Here is a 20,220-nt window from a genome sequence, read left to right on the forward strand (position 1 = left end):
CAAGCCTGCGGCACCTCTGGAGGGGTCCTAACCTCCTTCCCCACCTCCCCATCGCTGCTGGCCCCAGGGTGGGCTCTGCTGGGAGCTGCAGCAGCTCTGTGAAGGGCGATCCTGGGTGCGGGGCTGGCTGTGCCCACTCTCAGTCCTCCCTCCACCCCTGATCAATACCGCTCAGCATTAACATAAAATCGATGCCCCTCCCCTGCCCAGCCTGTGGTCACCCCGCAGCAAAATCCTTTCAGCCCCTCACCACTCCTGCGGGCACCAGGGCTGGGAGAGGGGGAGAACGGAAGGATGGGGACCAGGACGGACCCCCCCCCTTCAGCCTCTTCACGTAGGCACCTGCAGTCTCGGGCCCCACTCCCTATCCCCAGGAGCTTTCACAGTAATGACAGCAAAATGGGGGATGCACTCTGCTGACATGAGTGGTGCACAGGGATTACCGTGGCACAGCCACGTGGAAAAGCACGTGGGAAATCCACACGGCTCCTGACCCACTCCTGCCACTGGCACTGCTGGGGACAAGGGGCCTTGGCTGGGGACATGGAAGGGTGGCATCCTTTCAAGTTGGGAGCTGGACAGAGAACAGTGGGATCAGCCCCTCTGAAGGCATGAGCAGGCAGGAATGGGCAGGAAAGGGAAAGAACAGGGCAGGAATGGGCAGGAACAGGGATGGAGCTGGGGCTGGCATAGCTGGAGCTCAGCACACCAGGGCCCATCCAGAAGCACCTCTCAGTCCATTGCTCCCTGGATGGATTTGGGGTCCCCATGGCCCCCCAGGCCAGCCCTGGTCTATGAAACCTCCAGCTGTGGTTAAATAGAGACTTTAATTACTGGGGATGAATCATAAATGGACCCTGCCCAGCACCAGTGGGCACAGACTGGGGACTCCGACCCTGCTTTGTCCCAGTGTTGTGCCTGGGCTTGGACTGGGGTGCTCCCCTTGTCTGAAGGGCTTTTTGTCCCCCCCAGTGGTGGAGGAGGACAGCATACATCCCCGTGGCCGTGGGGACAAGGGACGCATTGCATGGGTGAGATGTGTGTGCCCCGCCCAGAGGGAGAATGTGTTTGGGGCGCTGGGTGGGTGCCAGAGCCTGTGTGTGCCAAATCTTAGGGGATGACAGTGACAGTGCCGTGGCCGTGGGGTGCCGCCTCAGGGTCCAGCCCCAGGCGTGGGTGGCCAGAGCCCACGGCCACAATCAGGCAGGCACCAGGGCTGTGCCTGGGGCTGCCTGGTGCCAACCACCTCCTCTCCACGGCTGTCCCTGCCACACAATCTGCTCTGTCCCCCAGCCCTGGGCAGCCTGCCACCCTGCCTGGTTGAGGGCCTGGCCCTTCCCTGGGGATTTTTCCCTGGAATGGGGAAGCAGGGGCACACCCAGCCCTGCTCCACTCCACCTCCATGCGCCCGGGGGATCGAATGCCCTTGTAGGAGGTGGGGTGAAGCAGGAGCTGTGAAGATGCCTGGTGGTACCCAGGGATGGTGGCATGTTCCCAATACTCCGTGTATGTCCCCAAACACCTTGGCATATCCCCTAAGCCCCTGGTATGTCCTCAAACCCACTGGCATTGGCACCTGCCCCCCTCCCCCTATGCCCAGCATTTTCCCCATAGCCTGAGCTCCCCTGACTGGGGTGGGGGCCAGTCCCTCCTTCCCATCAGTGCTGAGGAATTCATTACCGGCACAGCTGGGCCCTGCTGGGGAGGCCAAGCTACAAGGAAAATTAACCTCTTCGTCCCCAACCTGCCAGCACAGGGCCCCTCCCTGTCACAGCTGGCAGGAAGGGACAGTCCCCTCTTGGGGAGTGCTGGGGGGCTGCAGCGTGCTCTGCGTGGAGGCAGCTTTGCAAACCCAAATGCTTCCCAACCCAGAGTTTTCAGGCTTTCATTCGCAAGGGAAGTTGGTGTGTCCCCTTCCCACATGGCCTTGGGGGCAGGGGGGATTTTCTCTGCTCACCCCCTTGGAGGAGGCCCCCCAAACCTGTGCCCTGGGGCTGGGGGGGGGGGTGAGGGGGCATCACTCAGTCCTGGTTTGGCTGAACTTGGAAGCCCCCCACCCCCTTCCGGGATGGGTGTTCCCACCCCAAATCCTCAGTGTTGGCCCCCAGTTCTAACCACCCCCCAGTGCTTATGCCCATCTGGGGCAGCTCATCTCTCTTGGGGCGGGGCAGGGGCAGAAGGACCCGGGCTGCCCCCCGTTTGTTAGAAAGGTTTTATTTCTCTGTATTTACAACTTCATTTAAAAAAATAAACAACAAATCCCTCCCCTGCCCTTCCCTCCCCCCCCCCCCCATGGCACTGTCCACCCACAGCCCTGCCCTAGGGGTGCAGGGGCGTTACTGGCCATGGGGCACAGGACTGGGACCTCACTCAAGAACGGCAGTGCCTGGAGGGGCAGCAGGCAGGGTGGCACCCTACATTCACATTGGCACATGCTCCCCCCAGTGCCCCCTTAATTCCTGCTGCAGAGGGCTGAGCCAAGCTGCAGCTACAACCTCCCCAAGTGCTGTGGGGCTGAGCCCACCCCGTACCCTCGTCCTGCCCCCCCAGGGCAGGAGGGAACAGCCCCTGGGGCAGAGCTGCCCCCAGCCTGCCTGGGCCCCCCAGGACTCCTTGTGTCCCCCCGTCAGTACACCCTGTCCCCCCAGTGCAATCTGAGGTGGGTGTATGGCTTTCAGGACGCGGCTCTACTATAAAGCAGAGGAGATAAGGCCGTGGACAAAGGGGTCCCCCAAATACTGGGATCCCTTGGTGGGGTCCATGGCTGCTTGGGGGAGGCATATAAAATCTTATAAATTAAAGGAGATAAAAGGGAGGGAGGGTTGAGATGACCTCCCACAGGTCAGTGCCAGGACTTTGGGGGGCTGAACCCTACCCAGTTGTGCTCCCAGAAGAGATTGGGGCTGGCATGGGGAGCTCCCCCAAGCCCTCTGCTACTCTGTGGGTCTGGGGGTGTCTGGGGGGTTCACGGGGGTTCCCCACAGTCCCCCCTGCAGCCAAAGCCCTTCTCAGGTTCAAAGCTGGGTGTGAAGGCAATAAAGAGAGTGGGGGAAGGGGGGAATGGGGTGCACAGTTTTGTCTTCTCTCTGAGTCCAGTATCCTTGTGCAAAGCCCTGTGTCCGCCCTGGGCACCCTGAGCACCCTCCAAAAGGCATTCGGGGGGGGGGGGGAGGGGCAGAGACAAAGGAAGCAATCACCTCTCAAAAATAAAAAGAGATTCACCCCAAAGTCACCCCAGAGCTTCCTGGGAGTGCCAGCACTGGGTCACTGGTTGTCCCCGGGCTGGTACTGGGGCTCGGTGGCAGTGAAATAGTCCTCGAGGAAGGACTGGAGGTACTCGAAGGTGGGGCGTTCCTCAGGGTCCCTCTTCCAGCACTGCACCATCACCTCATGCAGGGATGGAGGGCAGCTCCCCGGGCACTGCATGCGGTAGCCCCGCTCCACCTGCTCCAGCACCTCTCGGTTGTTCATCCCTGCGTGACAAGGACTCTCCTGCTCAGTGACAGCACCCCCCATGGGACAAGCCAGTGGGGAAAATGAGGCACACAGTGGCATTGGCCTGTGGTTTGGGTAGGTGCCCAGTTTAGCACTGGTCCCTCTGATGGGGGAACTGAGGCACAGGACAAGCCTTGCTGAGAAGGGTCAGCCCCTGTCTGTGCCCTGCCCAGCCCACCCCAGGGGTGCACCTGCCCCAGTGGGCCATACCTGGATAGGGCACACGGCCTTTGGTCACCAGCTCAGTCAGGAGGATGCCAAAGGACCAGACGTCCGACTTGATGGTGAACCTCCCAAAAAGTGCAGCCTCCGGAGCCGTCCACTTGATGGGGAACTTGGCACCTGCAAAGGGACACAGGTGAGCCATGGCTGGGGCTGCACCTACACCTAGAGTACCCTGCACCTGGTGCACCCACACCTGGGGACAGCCCACATCTGGGACATCCCACACCGGAGGCACTGTCACCTGAATCGCCCCGTACTCAGGGTGTCCTGCACCTGGGATACCCTGAACAGGGGGCACCCTGCATCAGGGGCATCCACCACCCATGACACCCTCTGCCTGGGGCAGCTCACACATGAGACACCCAGCACCCAAGGCACCCTGCACTGGGGATACACTGCACCTGGGGTACCCATCACTTGGGACATCCATCAGTCGAAACACCCACGCCCTGGGTAACCTGTCTCCTGGGGGTACCCATTCCCTGGGGCACCTATCCTCTGGGACACCCACACCCTGGAGTGATCCAAGGTATCCATCACCTAAAATACCCATGAATTTGGGGTGTCCGTCACTAGGATAGCCATGCCCTGGCGCGCCATCATTTGGGGCATGCACCACCCAGGTCACTCAACCCCAGGGATGAGTGATGACCATCTCCAGCCTAAGGGACACAAGAGAGGGATGCAGAGCTGGCGTTCCCACCCTGCCGCGCTGTGTACTCATCATCCTCGATGAGGCGAGCGAGGCCGAAGTCAGCGATCTTGCACACGAGGTTGTCTCCCACCAGGATGTTGGCAGCGCGGAGATCCCGGTGGATGTAGTTCATCCGCTCAATGTACGCCATGCCCGCCGCAATCTGAGGCGGACGGAGCAGTGAAGACCCCTCAGTACACCCCGGAGTGCACCCCCTCCCTGTACCAGGCCACCAGTACCTGGGCAGCCATGTCCACCAGCTGGGGCAGCTTCAGGTAGCGACCATCCCCATCCTTCAGGAAATCCAACAAGCTGCCTGCAGGCAGAAGGAGTCGAGTTGCCATCAAAGACCTCCAAAACCCAGGGGTGCCCTCCTCTGCGAGCGCTCCTGCCCTGGCACCATGCCCACGCAGTGCCTCCCACTCACCCTGGCTCATGAACTCGGTGACGATGTAGATGGGCTCCTCCGACACCACGGCGTAGAGCTGCACCAGCTTGTCGTGCCGCAGCCGCTTCATGATCTGAGCCTCCTCCAGGAAGGCCTCAGGGGACATGGTCCCTGGCTTCAGTGTCTTCACTGCCACCTTGGTGGTGCCATTCCATGTCCCTGGGTTGGGGACACAGAGTCACCATGAGCCCAGGGGACAGCCAGCCCAGGATAGAGGGGTGTGTGGATGGAGAAGTGTGTGGGTGCATGCTTGCATGCTTGTGTGATGGATGGATGGATGGATGGATGGATGGGCGGGCAAGGAATCAGGGCAGGGCAAGGAAGGGATCCCTTGGTGGGGATTGTGATCCCACTGCATCCCGCCCAGGACAAGGAGCTCCCCTCACTCCACTACCAACCTCATCCCATTCCCAAACCCTTCATGGATTCTCTGCCAAGTTTCAATCTCCCCCACACAAGCAGGTACCACCTGGCACCCTGTGATGCTCCCTGCCAGGACAGAACAAAACTTCTCCTGCCCCCTCTGCTCCCCACCCCTGGCCGGCTGGGCCAGCCTTACCCATCCACACGTCTCCGAAACATCCCATGCCAAGTTTCCTGTTGAGGGTGACGGATTCCCGTGCTATCTCCCAGGCGTCCTTAGCTAATCCCAGGGTCTGGGGCTTCACAGCAGGGCATGGGTGGGTGAGCAGATGGCACAATCCGTCATTGTACTCTGCGGGGGATGGGGGGCAGGCAGGGAAGAGGAGGGAGGGGATGTGATGGGATGAAGGCAGCATGCATGAGTAGAGGAAGCAGGGGATGCTGGAGGAAGAGGATGACGAAGGTGGGACCCCCTGGCCTGGTCCTGTGATCCCATCTACAGTGGGGGTCTGCTTGCCCATGCAGAAGTGACATGGGGCATCTTGGGAGACCCATTGTGAACCCAGAGCAGGACGTGGGATAATTCCTCATGCCAGCAAATCAGTGTTGCTCAGCCTGTCCTGGCAGGCATGAGCTTTCCCAGTGGGCTGCCAGGCCTGGGGGTACCCCCATGTCCCCCTGCCTCTTGCCCTGGCTTGCCCACCAGGCCCTACCCATCCAGACTTCCCCAAACTGCCCATTTCCCAGCTTCTTGAGGAGCTGGAGGGACTCGCGGGGTATCTCCCACACGTCTTTGGTTTTGACTGAGAGGTCGGCCAGTCTGGGGGTTCCCTTGTGGCACGGCACAGCCAGGCGGCAGCACAGCCCAGCCGCCCGCTCTGCAGCACGGGAGCAGGGGGACAGGGGTCAATGTGGGCATGGACCCCAGCAGCCCTTTGCTCCCCTCCCACCACCCCATGCATCACCAAGGCTCCCATATCACCCCGTCACCCCCAACATACAAATGCACCCCCCTCCACCTGCCCCAGGGACAGCTCTGCACCCCCTCGGCTGGGCTGGACCCCCAGTCCCCCCAGCACACCCAGGGAGTGGGTCATGCCCACCCACCAGAGACAACAGGAACTCCCTGCACCCTGGACATGGAAAAGGGGAGACTCTCAGGGAGTGCCCTAATGCCACCACAGAACAGCCCCCTCCTTCCCCAGTTCAACCCTGTCAGCCCAGTCTCTTACCAAAGGGTCTTCTGAGCATTCCCTACCCCTCCTATTGCCCCCCTCGTGCCCCTCACCCCACCCTACCTATATAGTGCTGGACCAGCTGCTGGACGGTGTTGAACTGGGCCCGGGTGGTGATGTAGTACCCCCCGCTATCCAGTTTCCGAATCTTATAGTGCTTCACGTGGTCTCCCTTGGCCTCATCCCAGTCCCGGATGGAGAGGGAGTAGGCACCTACATGGGGATGTTGGTCAGGGAGGGATGTGGGGCACAACCCCTGGTGTCCCCACCCCTGTCCCTGTACCTTTCGTTGTCTCACTCTCCCGAATGAGGAAGGTGCCTCTGGAGTTGCCGTGGCACAGGAGCTGCCGCTCTGCATCTTTGCGCCCGATCTTCCCAAAGTACCACCTGCCACGGTGATGGGCTCAGTGCCAGGAAGGCACAGGAGGGGACCACGGAACCCCCATGCCATCACTGCGGCACTGCTGGGGCTCACAAGGACACTTGGGCCTGAGGCAGGTGGGGTTGGGGTTTGTCTCCATCCCTTTTCCCCTGCTACTCACTCTTCTGCCTGGATGGAGTCCACAGGGGCCACGTAGTTGCTGGGGATGTAGCCCGTGGCTCCTGAGCTCAGTGACCTGGCCTCCCACCAGTCCCCCTCCCTGGGCAGGGAAAGACAGAATGTGGAGGAGGAGGAACAGGCAGGCCCGCCCACCGTGAGACCCTCCTCACCCTGCAGGCAGCACCGCCGGACCCTGCTCTGCCCCACCCATCTCTGCTGAGACCACTCAACTCATGACACGTGGCCCTGGTACTGAGTGAGGGAGCCCAGACAGAGATGGGTCCCCAGCCTGGGTCCTGCAGGGGCTATCCAAGGCACCTCCCCGGGGTGGTATGTGGGTGCTGGGGGTGGCAGGAGGTCCGGGGGGGGGCTCACGTGTTGTTGATGATGTGGAATTTCTCCCCTTTCTGGAATGTCAGGTCATCCTCCGTCCTGGCCTCATAGTCGTACAGGGCGATGAAGAGTGTCACCCCCCCACCTGTGGCACACGGTGACCCCAGAGTCAGGCCGGGAGTGCGGCTGGACACCCCTCCCCATCATCCAGCCTCCCTGCTGACCTGTGATGGCCCTGCTCCGCGTTGGCAGCACGTTGGAGGTGAAGCCCCCCGGCTCGGCAAAGGATGGGGCAACGGGCACTACTGGCCCCTGGAAGTTGTTGAAGTCGGGGATGTGGGTGAAGACGGCCCCTGGCTGCGTGGGGTCGGGGTCGTACTGGGAGGCAGAGGGCTGGAGAGAGCCCCCCTCGCCCCCTGCCTGCCCTTTGCCAGCCCCCCTCTCTTTGCAGGGCACACAGCCCATCCTGGCCACCGCCTGTGGGACAGAGGGTCCATGAGCCCTGTGCCCCCCTGGCAGGGGGCACACATGGGCACCGGAGCACACATGGGGAGAGGCACTGGGGTGCACCCCGCAGCTCAGCACACTGCACAACAGGGGACACTGGGGTCCACACGGGCACTGCCAGTATCACTGCTGCAAGGAGGGCTGTGCTGCCCAGGGGACCCCACGGCACCCCTGGCACCCATGGGGGCTCCACTCACTGCGACGGCTCCTCAGATCACTTCAGCTGCTCCATGTCACTCCAGGGAGGAGAAGAGTCGCCTGTGGACACCAGGGAGGGCATCAAGTGGGGGGCTGTCAGAACCCAAGGTGTCCCTCAGACACTCTTGGATGTTCCGGGTCCAGGTCATAAGCCTCTGAGACCCTGGCAGGCAGCCGGAAACCCCTGTGGTTTTGAATTTGACCCATGGAACAATTTACTGACTTTGCAGGAAGAACAAGAAATCACAAAAGTTTAGATATTATAATAGAAGTAATCACAAAGTAAAAGGTAGGATTTTTGAGTGCTGTACAGGGGGGTTTTAGGCCTTGTACAGAGGGGTCTGAGTTTTGTACATGGGGGTCAGAAGTTCTAAGATGGAGGGATCTGGGCGTGCCCTGTCCTCCTTCTTTCTCCTTCCTAACCCCCATGTTCTTGGTGATGTTGTCACTCACAGATTGGTTTAGAGTAGAAAGTCACTGTTCAATATAGGTGATAGGCAATGGGGAAAAACTATAAACATTTAATACATAATGTGCGATATAAAAGATGGCACCAGCCCTTGGGCAGAGGAGACGGAGAGAGACACAGAGGGAGAAGGAGTCAGAGAGAATGCCAGGGAGTCTGTGTGCCTTGAGATATCATGCAATGAACTGCCTTGAGACCAGACGACTGAAGACTACCGAGTCTTTCTTTGAAGGCACGGGTTGGAGGAGAGACTTTACCACCACCCGGGGTCACCCCAATCTGGGGGTGACTCCGACAGGGAGCAACACCCTTACATGGGTTGAAACACCCTTGCTATGGGCTGTAACAACCCTCCGTGGGATAAAACACCCCTGTATAGGCTGTAACACCTCTGCATGGACCGAAGCACCCCTTACAGGGCTGATACACCCTGCACATGCTGAAACACTTCTGCTGAGGGCTAAAACACCCCTGAATAGATCGAAACATCCCATAACAGGATGCAACAACCCTGCCATGGGCTACAACACCTCTACATGGGCTGCAACACCAAGGATGTGGACTGCAACACCACTTGCATCGGCTGTAACACCCCTGCATGAGTTACAACACCCCTGCACAGACTGAAGCACCTGTGCACAGGCTGTGATACCCCTGCATGAGCCATAACACCCCTGCATGGGCTACAACATCCCTTCACAGGCTGCAGCCCCCCAGCATGAGCTAAATTGATCTGCATGATCTGCAACACCCCCACAAAGCTGCAACATTCCTCTGAGGGCTGCAACACCCCGGTGTGGGCTGAAACCACATCCTCAAGTGGGTTTTTCTCTCAGTGTATCCTCACCACACTGCTCACGTCCTTTCAGGGCATCTCACGCCTTTCAGGGCGTCCCCAAGGCTGAAGGGGAGCCAGACCCGGTGGGAAGGAGCCCCCAAAGCATCCCCATCCCCACACCTCTGCTTGGTGGGGAGTGGGTGTTCTGGGGAGGAAGGTCCCTGCTCACATCGCTGTGGTCAGGACAGGCTCTTCCGGCCACATGTGGTGAGAAGGTGTCACAGAGGAGGAGGAGGAGGAAATCAGACCTCTCCTGTCATGGCTATATGGAGACGTCCTTCCCCAGCCCTGTTATTGACCTGGCTGCTGGGCAACCACCCACACCAGTCTGCCCAGTTTGTACCGGGCAGAGCACTCCAGTCTGCAACATGCCTCTGTCTCCAGCTGAGAGCAGAGGGAAGGAGCAGGAAGGTGTCCTGTCCTCTGCACTCCAGTGAGCAGGAGGAGACAAAGGTTTTCAGGCAGATTTTCCCAATCATGGTTATTGATTCCCTTGATGTTGGAACCCAGGGCACAGGGAATGTTTCTCTCTAAAACTTAGCTTTGTTTGCAGCAGTTTGTTTCTTCTCTCTCAGTAAGGGTGGAAAGAGCCCAGCTCTCCCTTTCCATCTCTGCTTTCCACACTGGTGGTGTGGCAAGGCCACAACCATTGCTGACAGGGCAGCATTGCCAAATCTGAGGAAACCCGGCTGGTTGGGGATTTTATTCCTGATGATAATTAGTGGCTGTTTAAACTGATGAACAATCTTGGCTCTCACAAACCCTGTCCCTCCCGGGTGGCAATCACCCCCCACCACATTAAGAAACTTCCCACTTTGCTGAATTTCAGTGGTGACCAAGCAGTGGAGCTGCCACAGGTGCCAGCAGGGACAGGGATGGCAAGGAGCATCTTCCAGGCAAGAGGAACCCCCCTGTACCACAGCATCAAGGGTTTAGGTGATGTGCAGCAGCATTGCACCCAGGTTTCCCCTTCCCTGTGCACCCAAGAGCCCCCTGAGTTCCTCCCAGGGTGGTGCAGAACCATTCCCTCACACCGTCCGTGGGAAGGGGCCGCGGCTGGTGCCGCGTCCGATGGTTGTGCAGTGGTGTCTGGCTCCAGCTTTCCCAAAAGGAGCTGCTTGGAGCCGGGGAGCAGATGGCAACTGAGCCCTTCCTGCCCTTGCTCCCCCTGCACCAGTCCCGGACGAGCTGCCAGGTCCCGCCCCGTGCTGAGACCTGGCCAATTCATCACCCCTGTCCTGCCGGGCACGGCTGGGCACGGAGCAGCCACAGCCCCGACTGCCCATCCATCTGTTCCCCAGGCCCCTGGGACACGGGGCAGCTCAGGCCCATCCCCAGCTGCTAGACAGGGCACAATATCCCTTGCACACCCAATTGTCACCCCACATGTCACCTACAGTGCTGAGGTACCCCTGGGGTCACCTCCATCTCCTGCATCCACTCCCCTCATGGGAACAACAGCAGTGGAGGAATCAGGCTCTTGGGGGATGCAGCCACATGGAGCCATGTGGGGGCGCTGGGAATGCCACACCCGTGTTGTGGGGACAAGCCATGGTGGCATTTGCCAGGCTGAGGGGGCCACGATGCCCTGGGCAGGAGGTGGCTGCCAGAGGAACTCACACAGCAGCTATGCAGTGGGAAGAGGAAGCAGCAGGAGCATGGTGTGGGGTGGGGGGGAGGAAGAGGATGGTGCTGTGGCCATCAAGGGGCCACAGGACTGGCAGGACCTCACACCCTGGGGATGGTGACAGCTGGGAGGGTCAGGCAGGGATGACAGCAGGGCTGCAGCCCCCTGGGTATCCTGGATCCCTCCATGTCTTGTCCCACACTGTCATCCTGCATTGCCCCGTGGTGACCCGGCTCCTGCTCCCTGGGAAGAGGAACCGAGAGGGCTGCACAGCCCAGCCTGGTGCCACCGAGGTTCCTCTGTCACCCTGTGGCTCTGGAGACCCTGGTCCCAGCAGGAAAACTTAGGCACGAGGCAGCTGCAGTGCAGAAGGGGAGGATGGCTCATTAGGACACAGGACCTGGGGCTGTGTCACCATCTCAAGTCCAGGACGCCACAGACCTGGGGAGGGGACAAGAGGCCACAACTGCCTGCCCCATCTGCTCCTTGTTCCAGCTCTGTGGCAGGTGGTGGCATGTCTCTGCCCCTTCCCCACTGCCCCCAGCCCCAAGGCCACCTCGATGATACCTGGAGATTGAGCCCTGCTCCAGCTCCAGTCCTCCCAGTTCACCCAGTGCCTGGTGAGTCCCCTGTGGCTCCCAGTGGGAGTAGGTTCCTCCAGAACAAGGGGTGCAAGGAGGGATGACACCCCATCCCCTGCATGCCCACAAGCAGGGCTATTCCCTGGGATGAAAAATGAAGGACTTGCCAACCCCCAAAACTGATCTCTGCAAGCCCATCTGTCAGCCACCAGACCCATGACAGAGGGGTGCCCTTGCCCCCCTCCCTGGCACAAGATGCTCAGTAGAGAGGGAGCCCCCCTTCCCCAGGCTTCCAGTCCCATCGCTGGCTGGGAAAGCAGGATTTCCGCTGGAAGAAGAGCAATTCCCGGATCCAAGAGGCTGCAGGGGCGGAGGGAGGGAGCCAGCCAGGGCTCCAAATACAATGTCCCGGGAGGAGTGGGGTGGGGAGGGAATTGTGCAGGGCAGGAAGCAGCGAGTTCCTGTCCCTCCTTGGGACACACCAAGGATCAGGGACGAAGCAAAGCTGCAGGGACCGGGGGGGAACATCCGCTCTGGCCAGGGCCTGAGGCCCCTGCAGTTCCCGCAGCCTCAGCCACGGAGACCTCAGCCTGCAACATCGGCCCGGAGCGCTGCCTGGGCTCGGAGCCCCTGGGCACCTGCAGGGCTGGAGGGCGCAGGTGTGTATGTGTCCCCCAGGGTCCCCCAGCCGTGTGCTGTCCCCTCCCCAGCCTGCAGGTCCCGCACGGTGAGGGCACCATGGCTCTGCAGGCTCCCCGATGTGGTGTCACCAGCAGTTAGTGCCGGGATGGTGAGCTGTAGCTGGTGGGTGCCCCCAGATCGTCACACACACACCGCAGCCCCCCGTTACCTGCTACCCCCCAGGATGGCGAGGACGGGGGTCTCCTCCCAGCCTCCCGCATTTCCCAGGGAAGCAGTGAGGGCACAGTGAGAGCAGGCGACCCCACCAGTGTCACGGGACTCTCTGTCCCCACAGCTCAGTGGCTGTCTCAGCCGGGATCCAGAGCCACCCCACACATGGAGGGGGCATCTCTCAGCAGAGCATGGCAAGAGGATTAAGAGATCCCCCCCCGCTGTTACAGGGGTGAGCCCCCCACCACCCTGCACCACACAGCGCACACGTACCTCCTGCCGTCAGCCCTCCTGCTCCGGCTGGCATGGACCCCCCGCTCGCACGGAGCTCCCGACGAGACCACCGGCTGGGCAGCCACGGCAGCCCCCGCTTCGGACAGCACTGGGGGTGCCGGGGCGGCAGCCGTGGGAGAGCGGGAGCGCCCGGCCGTGAGCTTCCCCTGTCTCCTCGGCGGCTCTGGCAGCCGAGCAAGAGCTTCCCCTCCCCTCGCCCCCCCTTCCTCCCCGCGCTCGCAGCAATGGTTCATTGTACCAGCCAGCCCAGCCGCTTGCTGATCACCCTCCGGATCACCCTCCGGGTCACCCTCCGGGTCACCTCGGCACGCTGCGGGGACCACAGCTTGCCCGTGGAGGTGGTACAGCAGGGAACAGGCATCAGGGGGTCTCTGGTGTCCAGCAGCACCGGGAGACACTGGCGTGGATTGCCGGGCTCTGCCTGCTGGGATTTACGGGGGAGTGTGCGGGTCCAGCCCGTGCCACGGCGGGGGCTGCCTGCGCCCGTCCCCAGAGCCTGGCAGCGCCTCCCTGAGACCCCCGAAGGAGCTCCCTAGGCAGGGGACAACAAAGGGACATCAAATTGCGCACAGAGCGCTGTGGCCCTGCAAGGGACAGGAACAAGGGGCCCGTCTGGTGGCAGGACACACACAGCAGCCACCCGTCCTGCTGGCACAGGCTCTCAGGGGCAGGGCAGATCCGTGGAGGGGCAGTGAACAGCCCACCATGCTTGGGGAATAGCAGGTAGCTCTGGGTTATGTTCCAAGGGTGTCTCACACGTCCCCCCAAGATGAGGTGAAGCTTTTATGTGGCTCAAGCCAGTCCTGTGTCCATGGATTGCCCACTAGACATCTAACCCCTCATTCACCCCTTGTTCAGATAAAATTGCTGGTGGGATGACCCCAAGATTTGGCATCGGTCACACTAACCCACAAACTTCAGTGAGCTCTGGGATTGGGGTAAACCACCCAGACTCCTGTCTAAGTGCCCCTGCACCCCGCCTGAGCCCCCCACATGCTGTGTGATCCCCCTGCACCCTCTCAGAGCCTCCCCAGCACTGTCTGAGCCCCCCGCATCCTCCCCGAGCCCTCCTGGAGCTGGCTCTGTCCCGGCTCTGCCACACTGTCCTCCCACACAGCTGGGCTGGAGCGGGATCTTTCCCATCTCTCCAGAGCCTTCCTTCTGCTCCTGGCCCTGCAGTTAGCCCTCCCGAGTTAACCCTCTTTCCTCTGCGGCAGTGGGTGCGGCTTCAACGTTTCCTCCAATGTTCTCACGGGAGTGCCAGGGATGGTGCAGGCTGGGGACCTGATCCCCAGTGCTGCCACCCTTAACTTGGCACCTCCCGACTCATCCTGAGAGGGAAGGAAGCCTGGCTGACCCCAGCCTGGGGGGTGCACCCACCCGAATGCTGCTTGAGGCATTTTGGGGCTCATCCCGCACCTCCCGTCCCCCGCAGAGCCCGGCGTTGCTCCATCTCCCTCGGCGGGGGACCTGCCGAGACACGCTCTCCCCGCCGAGCGCCCAGGGGTGCCCGGCCCCCGGCAGGCACCACATGATGCCGGTTGCTTCCCTCCTCCGGGGAGGGCCCCGACTTCTGCATTGGCTCCGCTGGTTTCGCCGCCGCTGGCTCCAGCTTAAAGCTGCGAAACCGGTGCCGGGCGAGCCGGGGCGGCCAGGATGGGTGCTCTCCGCTGGCTCGTGGCCTCTGCACTCTGCATCGCCGTTCGGGGTGAGTCTGTCCCCCACCCTGGCACTGTCACCGCTGGTGACACCCCGGGCATGGGAGGGAGATGGGGGGCACCCCGGCAGATCTCCTCCCGCTGCACTGCAGGGCAGGTTTGAGTCTGGGGAAGTGGCTTTATTGCTTGTCGGGCCCCAAAATTTGCAGTTCCTCCAAGACACAGCTGAGATGGGTGGCAAAGAGGGCGGGGGGGTATGTCTCGAGGGCTTGGTGGGGCTGGGGGCGTGAAAATAAAACTAAATTGAGGCTTTAACCCAAGGGGTTTAATCCAACCAGGCAGGACAGCCAAGTGTGAGGGGATAGGGGTGGCAGGGCGACCGTGTCCCCATGGGACCCCCTTTCTGGGTGTTGATAAAGCCGAGCAGGCCTGGGAGGTGGCTGCACCCGTTGCTGCCTGTGGGTGCCCCGAGATGGCATGTGATGGGTACCCATGGCACAGCCTGGGGTGCAGCTGGGGGTCTGCTCATTCCTGCCTCCCCCAGGGCTGGTAGGCAGGGCAGCTCCCGGCTGTCTTAGGGTAGGGCAGGCGCTGTCTGGGTCTGGGCAGGTGCTGCTGGTCGCTCCTGGCGAGGAGGAAGATGCTGAGGGAGGGAAGGGCTCATTCCCAGCAGTTGTGTTGGCGTAGGGTTGCACAAGCTGGGAGCCCGGAGGGAGGCTGGGGAGGTCACTGGAAGATGCCAGGCAGAACCAGTAAAGTCCCTGGCACCCCTCAGCCATGCCCTGTGTGTTGGGGACAGCTTGGCTGGGTCCCACCCTGGAAATGTTCAAGGCCAGGGCCACCAGTGCTGGGGGTGACACTGGGGCACCACTCCAATATCACCCAGGAACTGGGGTTCCCTGGGGGTGCAACAGTGCAGGGCTTGCTGCAGTCACGGCAGGTTGCGGCATGGTGCTGACCTTGGGAAGGTGTCAGTGCCTCAGTGTCCCTTGGATGTGCCTTTGGATCAGTTCAGGAAGCTCTTTTGGCCAAGAAGGGAAGCCCCAGGCTGCCGGGAAGGGGAGCACTGGCTTGGCAGCCTCCCATCCCCATCTCAGCTGGGGGGGACACACAGAGCCCCCCTGACCCTGCCCCTCTCTGCCTTTCAGGACAGGACTATGGGCCCGCCCAACCACCCCCTCAGTTCGGCTCCATCTACCATGTCCGAGGTAACAGGACCCCGCAGCGCCCTGTGGTGAGGGGAGCAGAGGCTGTTCAGCCTGGGTCGGGCCAGTTTGTCCCAGTGCCAAACTGGGGCAGGTTCCCACAGCTGAGTGCCCCTTCCTGACCCATCACTCATGGGGCACTGTCTTGGTCAGCTGTGGGTCTGCAGACTCTGGGGGGCTCAGGGAGGGATGTTGGGGTGCGGAGGCTTTGGGGCTGACCTGTGTCCTGTGCCGGGGTCTCGCAGGGCTCATTAAGCTGCCCTATGCGGAGATTGAGGAGCCCTTTGAAGCCTGGTACAACCTGACAGGGAACAAGAGCCGGATCCAGTATTATGGAGGTAAGAGGTGGGCACCCAGCTGCGCCCACCCTGCACCAGCAGGGCTCCTGTGCCTCAGTTTCCCTTTCCCTGGCACAGGGCAGGTGATAACCTACCAACTGGCAGCGGTGAAGCCCTATGGGATGAGGTACAAGATCACACCAGAGACGACTGAGAAGGAGGTGAACACCAGGAAGTGCTTCCAGCTGCCTGGCTCCAAGGAGGACGTGGTCACGGCTCAGAGCGTCTTCCCCAGCATGAGGGGCTTTAAGGTGGGAAACCTCAGAGCCCAGACCTGACCTGCCTCCCAAAGCATCTCCAGGCTGTGGGAGGGGGTGCTGGGAGATGCTCCTCTCTGTCCAAGGGCTGCAGGGTGCTGGGACCAGCCAGGACATGTCCCCACACCCCAGGGTGCAGGGAGGGCCACTTCCCCACCCGGACTGGGGCCGGACTCCTTGCTCCTTTCCCAACTCCAGCAGCCGTGTTGGGACGTGTCACATCCCACACAAACGCTGACATTTCGGCATGGTTTGGGCAAGCCTCTGCATGGCAGTTCAGCTCCTGGTGGCCCCAGCCTGCGTCAGGGCTGGGCACAGCACGTGAGCAGTGGGGACAGCAGGTTGTCACTGAGCTGGACACACACCTGCATGGCAAGAGCTTGGAAACACACAGCAAACCTGAAATCTTTTCAGGTTTTTGGAGAAATGGTGCAGCCAGACCCCCTGCTATGGGTGCACAGATTGCTGTGCACAGTGGAGTGTCCCCAGGGCACCGCTGAGCCAGACAGGGGGGGTCTGCCCTGTGTTGCACCCTGTATCCTTGCCCAATTTCCATCCTGCACATGGCTGCGTGCCAACGGCTGTGGAGCCACTGGATCCAGCCGGAGAGCCGGGTGTGTGCACTGGGCTGTGCAAAGGGGCTGGGTGGGCAGCAGGTGGCCTGGGGGAGGTTGGGGTCCCCTCCCTGAGGCCATGTCCCCCCCAGTTCCTGCGGGAGGAGTACTTCGAGGGCCGCTACTGTGCCGTGTGGCAGAACGTCACCCACTGGGCGCAGAAGAAGAATATCTACACCCTGTGGGTGACCAACTCCAGCTGTGGGGTGGCCCCCGTGCACTATGAGATGCGGGGGTACAACAGCCTGCTGGGCTCCCACTATGACAAGTACGAAATCGCCTACACTGACTTCGACAACAGCTACCCCCCCTCCATCTTCGACCTCCCCGTCAATGGTGAGCCAGGGAGGGCCCCCCCATCCTGCCCATGGGGCTCGGGCTGACAGTGTCCTCTCTTTGGTCCCCAGAGACCAAGTGTGGGGTGCTGCCGGGGAATGTGGCGGAGCACCGTGTGCTGGCAAACCCCATGGAGGACCTGGTGGGACAGCACCGGCCATGGGCACACCGGGTTTTCCATGACTACCGCCGGCAGATGGGGCGGCGCTACAGCTCCGTGCGGGAGCTGGAGCACAGGCAGAGCATCTTCGTGCACAACATGAGGTACGGGCAGGTGGGGGAATGACGGCCCTCTGGGGGTGCTGCTCACGCCGAGGAGGCGCTGGCAGTGCCAGCTGGCGCTGTCTCCACCACGGTGGCAGGTTTGTGCACTCGCGGAACCGCGCCGCGCTCTCCTACACGCTGTCCCTAAACCACCTGGCCGACCGCATGCCGCAGGAGCTGGCAGCCCTGCGGGGCCGCCGCCGCAGTGGGACCCCCAACAACGGGCTGCCCTTCCCCACTGAGCTCTACACCGGCATCATCCTGCCCGAGAGCCTTGACTGGCGCATGTACGGTATGTGCAGGGTCGGGGGACGCCAGGGTGCTTTGGGAGGAAGTGCTCCTCACCCAGGCCTGCGCTGAGTCCCACAGAGCTCCCCTGCTCCCCATCACCACAGCCTGTGGGATATGCTGTCCCTTGGGGTGCACATCTGTGAGGCTGGTGAGACACTGGCACAAGCTGTATGGAGAACCTGGGTCTGTCCAAGGCCAGGATGGACGGGGCTTGGAGCAACCTGCTCTAGTGGAAGGTGTCCCTGCTCATGGGTGGAATGAGATGGTATTTGAGGTCCCTTCCAACTGAAACCATTCTGTGTTTCTATAATTAAAGGCAGCTGGGACAGCACTTGGCCCTCAATTCAGTCTGGTGTCCCAGGGACAGATGTGACATCTGAAGCAACATCTGGCTTCACCCATGTCCCCATCAGCTGGAAGTGACACCCCCAGAGCTTGTCCCTAGCCAAGGGTGGGGGTCCCAGGTTTGCTAAGTGCATTTTCCCCCTTCTCAGTTAGCACCAAGATCTAGCTGTGCTGCCTCTGGACCTCAACTCCTGCCTCAGTTTCCCTTCCACCTGCCTCCATCCCTCAGTGTCAACCCAGTTTCTCATCCCCTGCCCCATTGTCCCCAGGTGCTGTCACCCCCGTGAAGGATCAGGCTGTCTGTGGGTCGTGCTGGAGCTTTGCTACAACGGGAGCCATGGAAGGTGCCCTCTTCCTCAAGGTGGGAGCAGGGCTGTGCCCCACGCTGTGGATGGGGCGCCTACAGGGTGCCTGTCCCCATCCCTGAACTGTGTCCCCCCCGCAGACCGGTGTGCTGACCCCCCTGTCCCAACAAGTGCTCATTGACTGCTCCTGGGGCTTTGGGAACTACGCCTGTGACGGGGGTGAGGAGTGGCGAGCGTATGAGTGGATCAAAAAGCATGGGGGCATTGCCAGCACCGAGTCCTACGGTACCTACAAGGGGCAGGTGAGCAGGCCCTTGTCCCTGGTGGCCTCCCCAACATCTTGGGGCTTTAAAGCCATGGTGGGACCCACCTGGATGTGTCAGAGGCACTAACAGGCTCTTGAGATGAGGATGCCACCTCATCCACAAGGCACCAGGCTTCTGTGGTTCACAGTACTGTCAAAGCCAAGCCCCAGGGCTCATCCAGGCTGTTTTGTCACCGTGTTCCTCAGTTTCTCTTCTTGCAAAACAGGGACAAGGCGCCTCCACCTGTGCGTGGTGCCATGAGTCACTCCATACCCCAGGGTACCCAGGGACGGAGCAAAGCTGCCTGGGGTTGGAGAGGTGGCAGCAAGATGCAGGCAACAGCCCTCCAGGGCTTTGGGTGCAGAGCCAGCTCCTCGCGTTGTGTCCTTGAGCAACTGGGAAAACATCCCCACCACCCTGGGCTTGGGAGGACAGTGGGGTCAGAGCCAGGATGCTCTCACAGCCCAAATTCCAGATCACTGCCTGCATCTGCAGGGTCAGGCAGTGGGGCAGGGTCCCAGCGAGGGATCCTGGGGGTCCTGATGACAGTGTGTGTCCCCTGGGTGTGTAGAATGGCCTGTGCCACTACAACCAGTCTGAGATGCTGGCCAAGATCACGGGTTACGTCAACATCACCTCAGGCAACATCACAGCGGTCAAAGCTGCCATCTACAAGCACGGCCCCGTGGCCGTCAGCATCGACGCCTCGCACAAGACCTTCTCCTTCTACTCCAACGGCATCTACTACGAGCCCAAGTGCGGTGAGACAAGCAGCACACGGGGCATGGGAGGTCCTGGGTGTCCAAGGAGATGCCAGAGCACCTAGGTCCCATTTTTTTGGTCAAGGGAGGGTGGAGGGGATGAGCCCTGAAGTCCTCTGCAGCACTGAGGGTGGGAGCAGGGATGCTGCCCAGACTGGGATGTCCTCTGGACAGGGATTACTGGACAGGTATCTTCTCCAGGCAGGGATGGTCTCCAGAAAGGAATGGTCCCTGGAAAGGGATACTCTCTGGGCAAGGATGCTCACCAGACAGATAGTCTCCAGACAGGGGTACTCTTCAAGTGAGCCCTCTGCCATGTCATTCCCTGCAGACAACACACCGGGATCACTGGACCATGCGGTGCTGGCTGTGGGCTATGGAATCCTGCAGGGAGAGACCTACTGGCTCATCAAGAACTCCTGGTCCACATACTGGGGCAATGACGGCTACATCCTTATGGCCATGAAGGACAACAACTGTGGTGTGGCCACTGAGGCCACCTACCCCATCCTGGCCTGAGCCACCCTGGCTCTGCAGGGAGAGCCCTGGGCAGCATTCTCAGCACTCAGCCCCACATCAGGCCCTTCAGTGGAACCATCAGGAAGCCAGGGACACAATGGGACAGCCCCGTTCAGTGCTGGACACAGGGCGGGACGGGGACACAGCACTGGGCGTGCCAATAAAGACACTGGAAAAATACTGCATGGCTTCTGCAGGAGGGATTCAATTGCTGCCCACACAGCTGTGCCCCCTGTGCCCCAGGGACACATCCTGTACGGATCCCTGTCCCCAGCCTGGTTTTCTTGGTCCTGTGGGACCCTAGGGGCCTCCTGGGGAGGGAAAA

The 20,220-nt window shown here is 61.1% G+C and overlaps 2 protein-coding genes across 5 annotated transcripts; one reads left to right on the forward strand and one right to left on the reverse strand.

Annotated features, from left to right (window-relative positions):
• Positions 1-2,290: 2,290 nt before the first annotated feature.
• Positions 2,291-12,838, reverse strand: FGR (FGR proto-oncogene, Src family tyrosine kinase). Of its 3 annotated transcripts, none has more exons than XM_053998960.1 (13): positions 12,677-12,838; positions 8,039-8,099; positions 7,559-7,811; positions 7,377-7,479; positions 7,003-7,101; positions 6,744-6,847; positions 6,524-6,673; positions 5,422-5,577; positions 4,842-5,021; positions 4,654-4,730; positions 4,424-4,577; positions 3,706-3,837; positions 2,291-3,473 (listed from the first exon to the last, which is right to left on the reverse strand). In XM_053998960.1, the coding sequence occupies exons 3-13, from the start codon at positions 7,797-7,799 to the stop codon at positions 3,265-3,267; spliced, it is 1,605 nt and encodes a 534-aa protein (XP_053854935.1). In that variant the 5' UTR covers positions 7,800-7,811; positions 8,039-8,099; positions 12,677-12,838; the 3' UTR covers positions 2,291-3,264. The 3 variants fall into 3 exon arrangements, with proteins under 3 accessions (XP_053854935.1, XP_053854934.1, XP_053854936.1); XM_053998959.1 differs by lacking the exon at positions 5,422-5,577 and adding an exon at positions 5,939-6,103; XM_053998961.1 differs by lacking the exon at positions 5,422-5,577.
• Positions 12,839-14,135: 1,297 nt separating this feature from the next.
• On the forward strand, positions 14,136-20,063 carry LOC128818967 (digestive cysteine proteinase 1-like). Of its 2 annotated transcripts, XM_053998813.1 has the most exons (11): positions 14,136-14,405; positions 15,504-15,563; positions 15,806-15,898; positions 15,977-16,149; positions 16,862-17,105; positions 17,177-17,369; positions 17,468-17,661; positions 18,275-18,366; positions 18,451-18,612; positions 19,187-19,376; positions 19,708-20,063. In XM_053998813.1, exons 1-11 carry the CDS (start codon positions 14,354-14,356, stop codon positions 19,893-19,895), a joined length of 1,641 nt encoding a protein of 546 aa, XP_053854788.1. In that variant the 5' UTR covers positions 14,136-14,353; the 3' UTR covers positions 19,896-20,063. The 2 variants fall into 2 exon arrangements, with proteins under 2 accessions (XP_053854788.1, XP_053854789.1); XM_053998814.1 differs by lacking the exon at positions 19,187-19,376.
• Positions 20,064-20,220: the final 157 nt, after the last annotated feature.

The sequence above is a fragment of the Vidua macroura genome, chromosome 25 (genome assembly GCF_024509145.1).
Source record: "Vidua macroura isolate BioBank_ID:100142 chromosome 25, ASM2450914v1, whole genome shotgun sequence".
Classification (NCBI taxonomy): domain Eukaryota; kingdom Metazoa; phylum Chordata; class Aves; order Passeriformes; family Viduidae; genus Vidua; species Vidua macroura.